General features: G+C 46.6%; 1 protein-coding gene across 1 annotated transcript in view; it reads right to left on the minus strand.

The window, feature by feature from the left end:
• AMPD3 (adenosine monophosphate deaminase 3) overlaps positions 1 to 14,973 on the minus strand; it is a 121,950-nt gene that overhangs the window by 84,034 nt on the left and 22,943 nt on the right. The window contains exon 2 of the mRNA XM_038765039.1: positions 846 to 1,071. Within this exon, the coding sequence (XP_038620967.1) occupies positions 846 to 1,066 (221 nt within the window). The 5' untranslated portion in view covers positions 1,067 to 1,071. The remainder of the gene's footprint in view (positions 1 to 845; positions 1,072 to 14,973) is intronic.

Genomic DNA, 14,973 nt, shown 5'->3' on the forward strand with positions numbered 1-14,973 from the left:
ATACCATCATTATTACTATTATTATTATTCTCCGTTATCTCATCTGTAAAATGGGGATTAAGACTGTGAGCCCCTAACCACCTCAAAGTGCCTAGTTCTCGCCTGTCCCTCCATCGATTCCTGGCCCACGTCCTACCCTTGGCCTGGAATGCCCATCCTCCTCAAAACCACCAAACTGGCTCTCTTCCCCTCTTCAAAGCCCTGCTGAGAGCTCACTTCCTCCAGAAGGCCTTCCCAGACTGAGCCCCCCTTTTCCTCTCCTCCTCCTCCCCTCCCCATCACCCCTACTCCCTCCCTCTGCCCTACCCCCTTCCCCACCCCACAGCACTTGTGCATATTTGTACATATTTATCATTCTATTTTATTAATGAGGTGTATATCGCTAGAATTCTATTTATTCTGATGGTATTGACACCTTCCTACTTGTTTGGTTTTGTTGTCCGTCCTCCCCACTTCTAGGCTGTGAGCCTATTGTTGGGTAAGGACCGTTTCTATATGTTGCCAACTTGTACTTCCCAAGCGCTTAGTACAGTGCTCTGCACACAGTAAGTGCTCAATAAATACGACTGAATGAATTGTCTCTATCTGTTGACGAACTGTACTTTCCAAGCACTTAGTACAGTGCTCTGCACACAGTAAGCACTCAGTAAATGCAACTGAATGAGCGAATGAAGGGGAACGTGGACAGTGGCTAACCTGCTGATCTTGTAGCTACCGCAGCGCCTAATACAGTGCCTGGCAACTAGTGAGCGCTTAAATACCATCAGAAAAAACCCAAAACAAACAAACCAAAAAAAAAAAAAAAGAAAAAGCAACTTTCCAAACAGCAGAGTCCTTCTACCCACCTTTTGGCTGTCTCCGCGGACTTCTGCTCCGCCAGCTCCTTCTGCAACTCCCGTTCCTTGGCCTCTTTTTGCCCAATGGGACAGTCCTCGGGCACCGTGAACAGCGACAGGGCATCTTTGCTGTCTTCTTCCCGGAGCACCTTGGCGAGCACCTTCTCTGCCAGCAGGCGAACCTGCTCATCGACCTCGGAGATGTTCAGTTTGGGGAACTGGCGGGGCATCTCGGCTGGCAAAGGAAAGGAGAGAGGAACTGAACTCAGTTGGGAGTCGGACGATTTGAAGGAATTCCTAATAGGGAGGGAAAAGGATGGGAGTTCCTGACCCTCTTCGGTCTCATGGGAGCTCGGCGGGAACCAGTCGCTCCCGGCTCTGAGCGACTAAACTGTTTCCCAGCGACAAAGCTCAAAAATCAATCAATCAATCAATCGTATTTATTGAGCGCTTACTGTGTGCAGAGCACTGTACTAAACGCTATCAGAATCATGAGGATGGAATGATACAGTGTAGATTTTCAGAATGAAATGAAAAACTTGGCAAGCTGCCGAAGAAGATGGCGGTATTTGGGAGTGTTGGACCCCCGGTGGTATACATTCATTCATTCATTCAATCATATTTATTGAGCGCTTACTCTGTGCAAAGCACTGTATTAAGCACTTGGGAGAGTACGATAGAAGAATAAACAGTGACATTCCCTGCCCACACTGAGCTCACAGTCTAGAGAAGCAGCGTGGCTCAGTGGAAAGAGCGTGGGCTCAGGAGTCAGAGGTCACGAGTTCTAATCCCGGCTCTGCCACTGATCAGCTGCGTGACTTTGGGCAAGTCACTTAACTTCTCTGTGCCTCAGTGACCTCATCTGTAAAATGGGGATTAAGACTGTGAGCCCCATGTGGGACAACCTGATTATCTTGTAATTCCCCCAGCACTTAGAACAGCACGTGGCACATAGTAAGCGATTAACAAATACTAAAATTATTATTATTATTATTATCAGAGGTCAACCTGGTGAGATCTCCACCAGCCCCACCCCCTACACCCTGCTGGGTTCAGCTAAGTGCTCAGCTGCCGATAAATCAATCAATCAATTAATCAATTGTATTTATTGAGCTCTTACTGTGTATTAAGCGCTTGGGAGAGTATGGGCTGGGTGGAGTCAGTCTGGGAGAGATGTCCCTGTGAGCCCAGATCTCACGCCAACTTCTCTAGACTGGAAGCTCCTTGTGGGCAGGGAATGTGTGTAATTCTCTTTATTTCTTACTCTCCAAGCACTTAGTACAGTACTTTGCACACAGTAAGCACTCGATAAATACGATTGAATGAATGAATGAATGGGACTGCTAATTCTATTGTATTGCCCTACTGAGAGCTCACCTCCTCCAAGAGGCCTTCCCAAACTGAGCCCCCTTTTTTCTCTCCTCCTCCCCATCCCCCCTACCTTACCTCCTTCCCCTCCCCACAGCACTTGTATGCATATTTGTACAGATTTATTACTCTATTTATTTTACTTGTACATATTTACTATTTATTTTGTTAATGATGTGCATTTAGCTTTAATTCTATTTGTTCTGACGACTTGATACCTGTCCACATGTTTTGTTTTGTCATCTGTCTCCCCCTTCTAGACTGTGAGCCCATTGTTGGGTAGGGACCGTCTCTATACGTTGCCAACTTGTACTTCCCAAGTGCTTAGTACAGTGCTCTGCACACAGTAAGTGCTCAATAAATATGATTGAATGAATGAATGTATTGTACTATCCCCATTGCTTAGTAATAATAATAATGGCATTTGTTAAGGGCTTACTATGTGCAAAACACTGTTCTAAGCGCTGGGGGGGTACAAGGTGATCAAGTTGTCCCACGTGGGGCTCACAGTTTTAATCCCCATTTTACAGATGAGGTAACTGAGGCTCAGAGAAGTTAAGTGACTTGCCTAAGGTCACACAGCAGACATGTGGCAGAGCCGGGATTCGAACCCATGACCTCTAACTCCTGCTCTGCACCTAGTAAGCACCCAACAAATATGATTGATTGATCCCCAAGCTGGAAAGGGTTTGCAGGGGGCTCCCCAATGACCCCTTGGCCTCCACAGGCTACAGGACAAAAGACTCCTTAATGAAACCAAATACATATGGCCTTCCATTTTTCTTGTTTTGTTGTTTGTCTTCATTTGGGGACGAAGAAGTTCTTTTGTCTCTAAACAAGTGTTGGAGGCCTGGATTCAGCTTGTGGTCTGCTAGGTCGTTGGTCTGGTGGCTAAAGAGCTCAATAGAGCCACGCCTAAAATATATCAGTTCTTGCATTTCTGTCCTCTATGAACCCCACCCTAACTAAAGGGTTTAATCCCTCCCAGAACATATTCTCATCCTCTTCCCTCTTCTTCTCTTCAAATACAACCACTTTCAGACTTCAAACCTGAATCAATCAATCAATCAATCGTATTTATTGAGCGCTTACTATGTGCAGAGCACTGTACTAAGCGCTTGGGAAGTACAAATTGGCATCACATAGAGACAGTCCCTACCCGATAGTGGGCTCACAGTCTAATAGGGGGAGACAGAGAACAGAACCAAACATACCAACAAAATAAAATAAGTAGGATAGAAATGTACAAGTAAAATAAATAAATAAATAAATAAACAGAGTAATAAATATGTACAACCATATATACATATATACAGGTGCTGTGGGGAGGGGAAGGCGGTAAGGCGGGGGGATGGAGAGGGGGACGAGGGGGAGAGGAAAGAAGGGGCTCAGTCTGGGAAGGCCTCCTGGAGGAGGTGAGCTCTCAGCAGGGCCTTGAAGGAAGGAAGAGAGCTAGCTTGGCGGATGGGCAGAGGGAGGGCATTCCAGGCCCGGGGGATGACGTGGGCCGGGGGTCGATGGCGGGACAGGCGAGAGCGAGGTACAGTGAGGAGATTAGTGGTGGAGGAGCGGAGGGTGCGGGCTGGGCAGTAGAAGGAGAGAAGGGAGGTGAGGTAGGAGGGGGCGAGGTGATGGAGAGCCTTGAAGCCCAGGGTGAGGAGTTTCTGCCTGATGCGCAGATTGATTGGTAGCCATTGGAGGTTTTTGAGGAGGGGAGTGATATGTCCAGAGCGTTTCTGGACAAAGATAATCCGGGCAGCAGCATGAAGTATGGATTGAAGTGGAGAGAGACACGAGGATGGGAGATCAGAGAGAAGGCTAGTGCAGTAGTCCAGACGGGATAGGATGAGAGCTTGAATGAGCAGGGTAGCGGTTTGGATGGAGAGGAAAGGGCGGATCTTGGCAATGTTGCGGAGCTGAGACCGGCAGGTTTTGGTGACGGCTTGGATGTGAGGGGTGAATGAGAGAGCGGAGTCGAGGATGACACCAAGGTTGCGGGCTTGTGAGACGGGAAGGATGGTAGTGCCGTCAACAGAGATGGGAAAGTCAGGGAGAGGACAAGGTTTGGGAGGGAAGACAAGGAGCTCAGTCTTCGACATGTTGAGCTTTAGGTGGCGGGCGGACATCCAGATGGAGATGTCCTGAAGGCAGGAGGAGATGCGAGCCTGGAGGGAGGGGGAGAGAGCAGGGGCAGAGATGTAGATCTGGGTGTCATCAGCGTAGAGGTGATAGTTGAAGCCGTGGGAGCGAATGAGGTCACCAAGGGAGTGAGTGTAGATTGAGAACAGAAGGGGACCAAGCACTGAACCTTGGGGAACTCCCACAGTAAGAGGATGGGAGGGGGAGGAGGAGCCTGCAAAAGAGACTGAGAAAGAACGACCGGAGAGATAAGAGGAGAACCAGGAGAGGACGGAGTCTGTGAAGCCAAGGTCAGATAACGTGTTGAGGAGAAGGGGGTGGTCCACAGTGTCAAAGGCAGCTGAGAGGTCGAGGAGGATTAGGACAGAGTATGAGCCGTTGGATTTGGCAAGCAGGAGGTCATTGGTGACCTTTGAGAGCGCAGTTTCCGTGGAATGAAGGGGACGGAAGCCAGACTGGAGGGGGTCGAGGAGAGAGTTGTTGTTGAGGAATTCTAGGCAGCGCGTGTAGACAACTCGTTCAAGGAGTTTGGAAAGGAATGGTAGGAGGGATATGGGACGATAACTAGAAGGTGAGGTGGGGTCAAGAGAGGGTTTTTTTTAGGATGGGAGAGACATGGGCATGTTTGAAGGCAGAGGGGAAGGAACCAGTGGAGAGTGAGCGGTTGAAGATGGAAGTTAAGGAGGGGAGAAGGGATGGAGCGAGAGATTTCATAAGATGAGAGGGAATGGGGTCAGAAGCACAGGTGGCCGGAGTAGCACTTGAGAGGAGGGAGGAGAGTTCCTCTGAGGATACCACTGGGAAGGATGGGAGAGTAGCAGAGAATGTTGAGAGCCGGGGGGTTGGAGAAAGGGGGGAAGAGACTTTGGGGAGGTCGGACCTGATGGATTTAATTTTGTTAATGAAGTAGGAGGCCAGATCGTTGGGGGTGAGGGAAGGAGGAGGGGGAGGAACCGGGGGCCTGAGAAGGGAGTTGAATGTACGGAAGAGCTGGCGGGGGTGATGGGCATGGGTGTCAATAAGGGAGGAGAAATAGTTTTGTCTGGCAGAAGAGAGGGCTGAGTTAAGGCAGGAAAGGATAAACTTGAAGTGAACGAGGTTGGCATGGTGTTTAGACTTTCGCCAGCAGCGTTCGGCAGCTCGAGCATAAGAGCGAAGTAGACTTATGCACCATTTTACTATGTATATATGTTTATACATATTTATTACTCTATTTATTGATTTATTTATTTTACTTGTACATATCTATTCTATTTATTTTATTTTGTTAATATGTTTGGTTTTGTTCTCTGTCTCCCCCTTCTAGACTGTGAGCCCACTGTTGGGTAGGGACTGTCTCTATATGTTGCCAACTTGGACTTCCCAAGCGCTTAGTACAGTGCTCTGCACACAGTAAGCGCTCAATAAATACGATTGATTGATTGATTGATTGATTTTCTTCCTAGCTGCTCTGGCTAGCATTTACATTAGAGAAGCAGTGTGGCTTACTGGAAACAGCACAGGCTTGGGAGTCAGAGGTCGTGGGTTTTAATTCCGGCTCTGTCACTTGTCAGCTGTGTGACTTTGGGCAAGTCACTTCACTTTTCTGTGTCTTCAGTTAAATGGGGATTAAGTCTCCCCCTTCTAGACTGTGAGCCCATTGTTGGGAAGGAACCGTCTCTTTATGTTGCCAACTTGTACTTCCCAAGCGCTTAGTACAGTGCTCTGCACACAGTAAGCGCTCAATAAATACGATTGAAGGAATGAATACGAGCCCCACCTGGGACAACCTGATAACCTTGTATCTCCCCCAGCGCTTAGAACAGTACTTGGCACATAGAAAGCGTTTAACGAATACCATTATTATTATTATTATTAGCAAAACCTTTGGGCATTTCAGTCTTGGGAACCCTGAAGTATCCAAGGACCTGTACTTTTAGCGCCTGAATTTTCCAACTAATGTACCCATTCAGTTACTGAACCAAAGGTTAGCTGAGGAAATAAAATGCTAAGAAATATTTGGGAACGTGTCGATCAACTCTGTTGTACTGTACTCTCCCAAGTGCTTTGTACAGTGCTCTGCACACAGTAAGCACTCAATAAATAACACCGATTGACTGACTGATAACTAAGCAACTCTGCTTGCAGATTTCACTCATCTCAGTGCTCTGCACACAGTAAGCGCTCAATAAATACGATTGATTGATTAATACCAACCTAATCCCTGTCCCTCATTTTCATTAGAGAAGCAGTGTGGCTTAATGGAAAGAGCACGGGCTTGGGAGTCAGAGGTCGTGGGTTTTAATTCCGGCTCTGTCACTTGTCAGCTGTGTGACTTTGGGCAAGTCACTTAACTTTTCTGTACCTTCAGTTAAATGGGGATTAAGTCTCCCCATTCTAGACTGTGAGCCCGCTGTTGGGAAGGAACCGTCTCTATATGTTGCCAACTTGTACTTCCCAAGCGCTTAGTACAGTGCTCTGCACACAGTAAGCGCTCAATAAATACGACTGAATACAGCTGAGAATTCTCACAGTTGATCCTTTGCTCATTCCCTCCCTCCTGCCTCCTCCCACTCTGTTTCCAATTGAACGTGACTCTTCCCAACTTCAAGACCCTACTGAAATTGCATCTCCTCCAGGAAGCCTTCCCTGACTGAGTTCTCACCCAGGTCCCGGATCCTCCACTTGTCCGTTATGTGACCTTAGGCAAGTCACTTCACTTCTCTGTGCCTCAGTTACCTCATCTGTAAAGTGGGGATTGAGACTGTGAGCCCCATGTGGGACAAGGGACTGTGTCCAATCCAACTTGCTTGTATCCAGCCCAGTGCTTAGTACAGTGCCCAGCACAAAGTAAGCACTTAACAAACACCATAATTACCGTAATTATTGTTATCCCCTGCCACCCTATTTGCCCTCTCTACTGCCTCATCCATGCACTAATCCACACTCTCAAGCATTTGGCACTCAAAGGTTCTAATACCGGCTCCGTCACTTGTCTGCTGTGTGACCTTGGGCAAGTCACTTAACTTCTCTGGGCCTTAGTGACCTCATCTGTAAAATGGGGATTGTCTCAATTGTGAGCCCCACAAGGGACAACCTGATTACCTTGTATCTACCCCAGCACTTAGACTGTGAGCCCACGGTTGGGTAGGGACCGTCTCTATATGTTGCCAACTTGTACTTCCCAAGCGCTTAGTATAGTGCTCTGCACACAGTAAGCGCTCAATAAATACAATTGAATGAATGAGTGAATGCTTGGCACATAGTAAGCACTTAAATACATTTATTATTATTATGCAACTTCAATCAGTTGCATAACTTACGTGACATTTTTCTGTCTCCCTCATTAGACTGTAAACTTACTGAGGACAGAGATTGTGTCTAACAACTGTGCAGTACTTTCCCAAGGACACAGTACAGAGCTCTGCACAAAGTAAGCGCTTAACAAATATCCTTGATTGATTAACTGAACCTGAGATCGTCATTTAGCATAGCCACAAAGAGCAGGGTGAAGTGGAAGGACTAGGAAGCAGCATGGCTTAGCTGTAAGAGCACAGGCCTGGGAGTTGGAAGACATGGACCTGGGTTCTAATCCCCTCTCCATCACTTAATATAATCATAATAATGATATTTGTTAGGTGCTTACTATGAGTTAAGTACTGTTCTAAGCGCTGGGGTAAATACAAGCTAATTAGGTGGGACACAGTCCCTGTCCTACCTGGGGCTCACATCTTAATCCCCATTTTACAGGTCAATTAAATGAACACAGAGAAGTGAAGTGACTCACCCAAGGTCACGCAGCAGACAAGTGACAGAGCCGGAATTAGAACCCAGGTCCTTCTGACTCCCAGTCTCATGCTCTATCCACTAGGCCAAGATGCTTCTCATCTTAGATTAAAGATGCGATCTTTAGTCCAAAGGTGATCCACCACCAGGCCTCCAGCACCACCGAATCAAGACCTGCCACCTTGATTGGACCTCCTGAAGAATGGAACAATCCAGAAGGCTAGCCAGAAAGGAATTACCCGGGAAATGGGTACACTGGAGGGATCAGGTGAGGAGAGGAGGAGACTAAAGGGGAACTGAAAGAGAGCCCATAGTGGCATGTGGAGGTTCGGAAAAGGTGTGGTTGTTCCTCCACTTACGGATCTTAATTGTGTTTCTTCAGCTGAGGCACTACTCCATCTCTGTGCCAGCTCATCATTACTCAGACAGTGTTTTAGAGGGCCATCAGGTAAAGTGGAAATGCCCAAAGAGTGACGACACAATGGGAGAGAAGGTGGGCAAATGGGAATGGTGAGGCCATTCTGGGGACCGGAGTTTTGACTCATCAGGTCGAAGGGTGAAAGAACAGATCCTAGCCACTTTGTGGAAAACAGGGCTTGCTTAGCCGAGGAGAGTTTGGAGGCCAAAACCCTGGGTTGAAGGGGTAATGGTATCCCAGGTTTGCCTCTCCCCAGAAATATCATATGTATAGATGATATCATACGTATATATGTTTGTACATATTTATTACTCTATTTATTTATTTATTTTACTTGTACATATCTATTCTATTTATTTTATTTGGTTAATATGTTTGGTTTTGTTCTCTGTTTCCCCCTTCTAGACTGTGAGCCCACTGTTGGGTAGGGACCGCGTCTCTATATGTTGCCAACTTGTACTTCCCAAGCACTTAGTAGAGTGCTCTGCACACAGTAAGCACTCAATAAATATGATTGATTGATTGATCATTTGGGTCAGACAGGAAGTGCCCGCGTGGGAAACAAGGGGTGCCTGCCGGAGAGGGACTCCCTCCCACTAGTGCCACTGTGGGTATTGCCCACTTTTGGGGGGGAGCTTGGTTCAGCGGAGTTAGGGATGTGGGAGTGAGGAGCAGAGGAAGAGGAGGAGGAGAAGGAGGAGGTTGTCTGTCTCCCCCTTCTAGACTGTGAGCCCGTTGTTGGGTAGGGACCGTCTCTATAAGTTGCCAACTTGTACAGTGCTCCACACACAGTAAGCGCTCAATAAATATGATTGAATGAATGAATGAATGAGGACGACGGGGAGGAGAAGAAGGGGAAATTCTGTTCAACCGTCCAGGCCCAAACAGCATGGGGAACAGAGTGATCTATTGGAAGGAGCACCAGCCTGGGAGTCAGAGGGCCTGAGTTCTAATCCCAGCTCTGCCACTTGTCTGTTGGGTGACCTTGGGCAAGTCACTGCACTTCTCTATGCCTCAGTTATCTCACCTGTAAAATGGGCATGAAGACTGGTAGCCCCATGTGGGACGGGGACTGTGTCCTATTTGATTAGCTTGTATCTACTTAGTACAGTGGTTTGCACACAGTAAGTGCTCAATAAATGCGGCTGAATAAGTGAATGAATGAATAAATCTACCTCAGTGCTTAGTACAATGCCTGGTACATAGTAAACTCTTAACAAATACCAATAAAACACAAAATAAAACAGGAAGCCACTGGGACAGGGGGAAGCTGATCTGGGGAAGAGCGATAACTCAAAGGATAATCCAACTGTCACTCTGGAATATGGATTCATGGGAAGCTGGTTCTTTGCTTAAAGACAGATGTGTCCCTAAAACAATGGGTATTATAATGCTTATAATGCTTATGGTCACAGTATCTTCTGACCTAAACTGCTATTTATAAGTATATAAGGAATATTTATAATCACTGTGGTAGTCTCCCAGTCCCTTCTACGCCACTCTTACTTGCTCCTTCATTCATCCTCCCTGCCATCCCCACAGCACATATGTATAAATCTGTATACATCTGTAATTTATTTATCTATTTATTTATATTAATGCCTATCGCCCCCTCTAGACTGTGAGCTTGTTGTGGGCAGTAATGTGTCTGTTGCTATATTGTACTCTCCCAAGCGATTAGTACAGTGCTTTGCACACAGTAAGCACTCAATAAATATGAATGAATGAATGAATATTTGTTCAGCTCTTACTATGTGCCAAGCATTGTACTAAGCGCTGGGGTATATATAGGATAATCAGATCGGACACAGTCTTTGTCCCACATGGGGCTCACAGTTTAAGGGGGAGGGAGAGCAGGTATTCAGTTCCCATTTTACAGGTGAGGAAACTGAAGCACAGAGAAGTGAAGTGAGTTGCCCAAGGTTACACAGAAATCAAGCATGGCAGTAAACCTAGGGTTGAACTGGAGATTTATAGACAAACTAAGTGGGAGGGGTGGGAATAAAGGTGAACCAGGCTGCTGATTTACAACTCTAAGAAGCTGCAGTTTGGCTATTTTTCAATAATAATAATAATAATGACGATGGTATTTGTTAAGTGCTTACTAGGTGCCAAGCCCCAGCATGCTATGTAAAATATCACTGGGGAGATGGCTAAATAGCCTGAGACTCCAGCCCAAACTTCATTCTGCTGCCCGGATCATTTTTCTACAAAAATGTTCAGGCCATGTTTCCCTACTCCTCAAGAAACTCCAGTGGTTGCCCATCCACCTCCCCATCAAACAAAATCTCCTCAACATTGGCTTCAAAGAGCTCAATCGCCTTGCTTCCTCCTACCTCAACTCACTACTGTCCTACTACAACCCACACTTTGCTCCTCTAGTGCTAATCTTCTCACGGCACCTCGATCCCATCTATCTCATTGCCGACCTCTCGCCCGCGTCCTGCCTCCGTCCTGGAACGCCCTCTCTCCAATCTAGCAGACAATTACTCTCCCCTGCTTCATAGCCTGATTGAAGGCACATCTCCTCCAAAAGGCCTTCCCTGATTAAGCCCTCCTTTGCTCTTCTCCCACTCTCTTCTGCACTGCCCTGACTTGCTCCCTTTATTCATCCCCTCTCCACCCCACAGCACTTAATAATAATATTGGCTCCCCAAGCACTGTTCTAAGCACTGGGGAGGTTACAAGCTGATCAAGTTGTCCCACGGGGGGGGGGTGCACATTCTTCATCCCCATTTTCCAGATGAGGTAACTGAGGCCCAGAGAATAATAATGACGATGATGATATTTGTTAAGCGCTTACTATGTGCTAAGAACTGTTCTAAGCCTGGGGAGATACAAGGTGATCAGGTTGTCCCATGTGGGGCTCACAATCTTAACCCCCATTTGACAGATGAGGGAACTGAGGCCCAGAGAAGCTAAGTGACTTGCCCAAAGTCACACAGCTAAGTGGTGGAGCCGGGATTTGAACCCATTACCCCTGACTCCAAAGCCCGGGCTCTTTCCACTGAGCCACGCTGCTTCTCACTTATGAACATATCAGTCATCTATTTATTTATATTAATGTCTGTTTCCCCCTCATTTAGACTGTAAGCTAGTTGTGGGCAGGGAATGTGTCTGTTATTATATTGTACTCTCCCAAGCACTTAGTACAGTGCTCTGCACAGAGTAAGCACTCAATAAATATGATTGAATGAACCAATCAATCAATGAAAGAGCATCGTACTAAGCATTTGGATTAGGCAGGAACAAGGGGAAAAGGAGGGACTGTAAATTTGTTAGGGGCAGGGAACATGTCTGCTTATTCTGTTGCTTTGTACTCTCTCAAACATTTAGTATGCGCTCGATATATACCATTGATCGATTGAGAGGGAAAGATTTCAAAACTTCCAGTATGGATTAAAGCTGCCCTAAACCCTCTTCTTTCCAGTGCATCAAACGGACAGTTAGCCAGCCAGATGGGAAGCAGAATGCACTGCCCAGGGCTGGGAAGTTGGGTCAGGTGAAGTTCATTCATTCTTATTTACTGAGCACTTACTGTATGCACAGCACTGTAATAAGCGCTTGGGAAAGTACAACATAATAATAAACAGTGGCATTCCTTGACCACAACAAGCTTAAAGTCTATAAGGGGTGGGGAAGACAGACATCAATACAAATAAATGAAATTGATATATACATAAGTGCTGTGGGGCTGGAAGAGGGGAAAAGGGAGCAAGTCAGGGCAATGTAGATGGGAGTGGGAGGTGAGGAAAAGTGGAGCTTAGTCAGGGAAGGCCTCTTGGAGGAGATGTGCCTTCAATATGGCTTTGAAGGGAGATCCGCCCTTTCCTCTCCATCCAAACCGCTACCCTGCTAATTCAAGCTCTCATCCTATCCCGTCTGGACTACTGCACTAGCCTTCTCTCTGATCTCCCATCCTCGTGTCTCTCTCCACTTCAATCCATACTTCATGCCGCTGCCCGGATTATCTTTGTCCAGAAACGCTCTGGACATATTACTCCCCTCCTCAAAAACCTCCAATGGCTACCGATCAATCTGCGCATCAAGCAGAAACTCCTCACCCTGGGCTTCAAGGCTGTCCATCACCTCGCCCCCTCCTACCTCACCTCCCTTCTCTCCTTCTCCAGCCCAGCCCGCACCCTCCGCTCCTCCACCACTAATCTCCTCACTGTACCTCGCTCTCGCCTGTCCCGCCATCGACCCCCGGCCCACGTCATCCCCCGGGCCTGGAATGCCCTCCCTCTGCCCATCCGCCAAGCTAGCTCTCTTCCTCCCTTCAAGGCCCTGCTGAGAGCTCACCTCCTCCAGGAGGCCTTCCCAGACTGAGCCCCTTCTTTCCTCTCCCCCTCGTCCCCCTCTCCATCCTCCCGTCTTACCTCCTTCCCTTCCCCACAGCACCTGTATATATGTATATATGGTTGTACATATTTATTACTCTATTTATCTATTTATTTATTTATTTTACTTGTACATTTCTATCCTACTTATTTTATTTTGTTGGTATGTTTGGTTCTGTTCTCTGTCTCCCCCTTTTAGACTGTGAGCCCACTGTTGGGTAGGGACTGTCTCTATGTGATGCCAATTTGTACTTCCCAAGCGCTTAGTACAGTGCTCTGCACATAGTAAGTGCTCAATAAATACGATTGATTGATTGATTGACTGATTGAGAATAATTGTCTGTCCATCGCCCACCCCACCTAGGTCTCTCACCATCCTCCCCTTCCATCCAATTGAAGTATTTTAATAATTATAATTCCATATATAATTATGGAATTATATAAATATATAATGGAATTATGGGATTATATAAATATATACATATAAATATAATATGACATTATTATAGTTTAATAATTATGATTATATTTTAATAGTTATAATTCCAATAATAATCTGGGACTTGTTAAACACTTACTCTGTGCTAAGCACTCTTCTAAAGGCTGGGGTAGATACAAGTTAATCAGGTTGGACAGTCCCTGTCCCAACAGGGCTCACAGTCTAAGTAGGAGGGGATAGGATTAAGACCCGTTTTACAGATGAGGAAACTGAGACACTGTGAAGTGACTTGCCCAAGATCACCCAGCGGACATGTGGTGGAGCCCAGGTCCTCTGACTCCCAAGCCATGCTCTTAGCACTGGGGCAGGACTTTTGTCCTGAGAGGTCAGGGTGTGATAATAATAATAATAATAATAATAGCATTTATTAAACGCTTACCATGTGCAAAGCACTGTTCTAAGCACTTGGGAGGTTACAAGGTGATCAGGTTGTCCCACGTGGGGCTCCCAGTCTTCATCCCCATTTTACAGATGAGGGAACTGAGGCACAGAGAAGTGAAGTGACTTGCCCAAAGTCACACAGCTGACAAGTGGCGAAGCCGGGATTTGAACCCATGACCTCTGACTCCAAAGCCCGTGCTCATTCCACTGAGCCGCACTGCTTCAAAGCTTGTGTGATGAATAAGGGACTTGCTGTCATGTGCTGAGGTGTGACACACGCTATTATGATTGTTGTTATTAATTATAATTATTAATTAGAATGATAATGCTTGGTATTTGTTAAGTGCTGGGGTAGATATAGGATAATAAGGTCCAATTATCCCACTTAGGGCTCACAATCCATGGGGAAGGGAGACTGGGCATTCAATCTCTATTTTGTAGGTGAGGAACCTGAGGCCCAGAAGTTAAGTGACTTGCCCAAGGTCACACAGCAGACAAGTGGCGGGGCAGGGATTAGAACCCAGGTCCTTGGCCCCAGGTCCAGGTTCTTTCACTAGGCCACTCTGCTTATTTCCTCTGGGTTTCTTCTAGGCCTACTACTCTCTGCAGCTCACGTGATAACCGTGCTTCCAAAACAAGCTCCGATCCAAGGTTGGGCAGATCCCAGATTTCCAGCCCAAAATGATTCTTTCAGGGACAGGCTTTGACCTAGGGCCCTGTGACTGCCATGGCTGAGGGCCTCCCTGGGGGACAGAGGGGCAGCAACGAAGGAAAAGGGACATCAAATAGCATTACTCCAGGGGTTCTCCATGATTTTTCTATTTAAAATTTCCACAACATCATATATTCCCATAGAATAATAATAATAATAATAATAATAATGGCATTTATTAAACGCTTACTATGTGCAAAACACTGTTCTAAGCGCTGGGGAGGTTACAAGGTGATCAGGTTGTCCCATGGGTGGCTCACAGTCTTAATCCCCATTTTACAGATGAGGTAACTGAGGCCCAGAGAAGTTAAGTGACTTGCCCAAAGTCACACAGGTGACAACTGGCAGAGCCGGGATTTGAACCCATGTCCTCTCACTCCAAAGCCCATGCTTTTTCCACTGAGCCATGCTGCTTCCCGATTACAAGGTGATCAGGTTGTCCCACAGGGGTGCTCACAGTGCATGACTCAGTGGAAAGAGCCTGGGCTTTGGAGTCAGAGGTCATGGGTTCAAAT

Source organism: Tachyglossus aculeatus, chromosome 22 (assembly GCF_015852505.1).
Source record: "Tachyglossus aculeatus isolate mTacAcu1 chromosome 22, mTacAcu1.pri, whole genome shotgun sequence".
In the NCBI taxonomy this organism is placed as follows: Eukaryota; Metazoa; Chordata; class Mammalia; order Monotremata; family Tachyglossidae; genus Tachyglossus; species Tachyglossus aculeatus.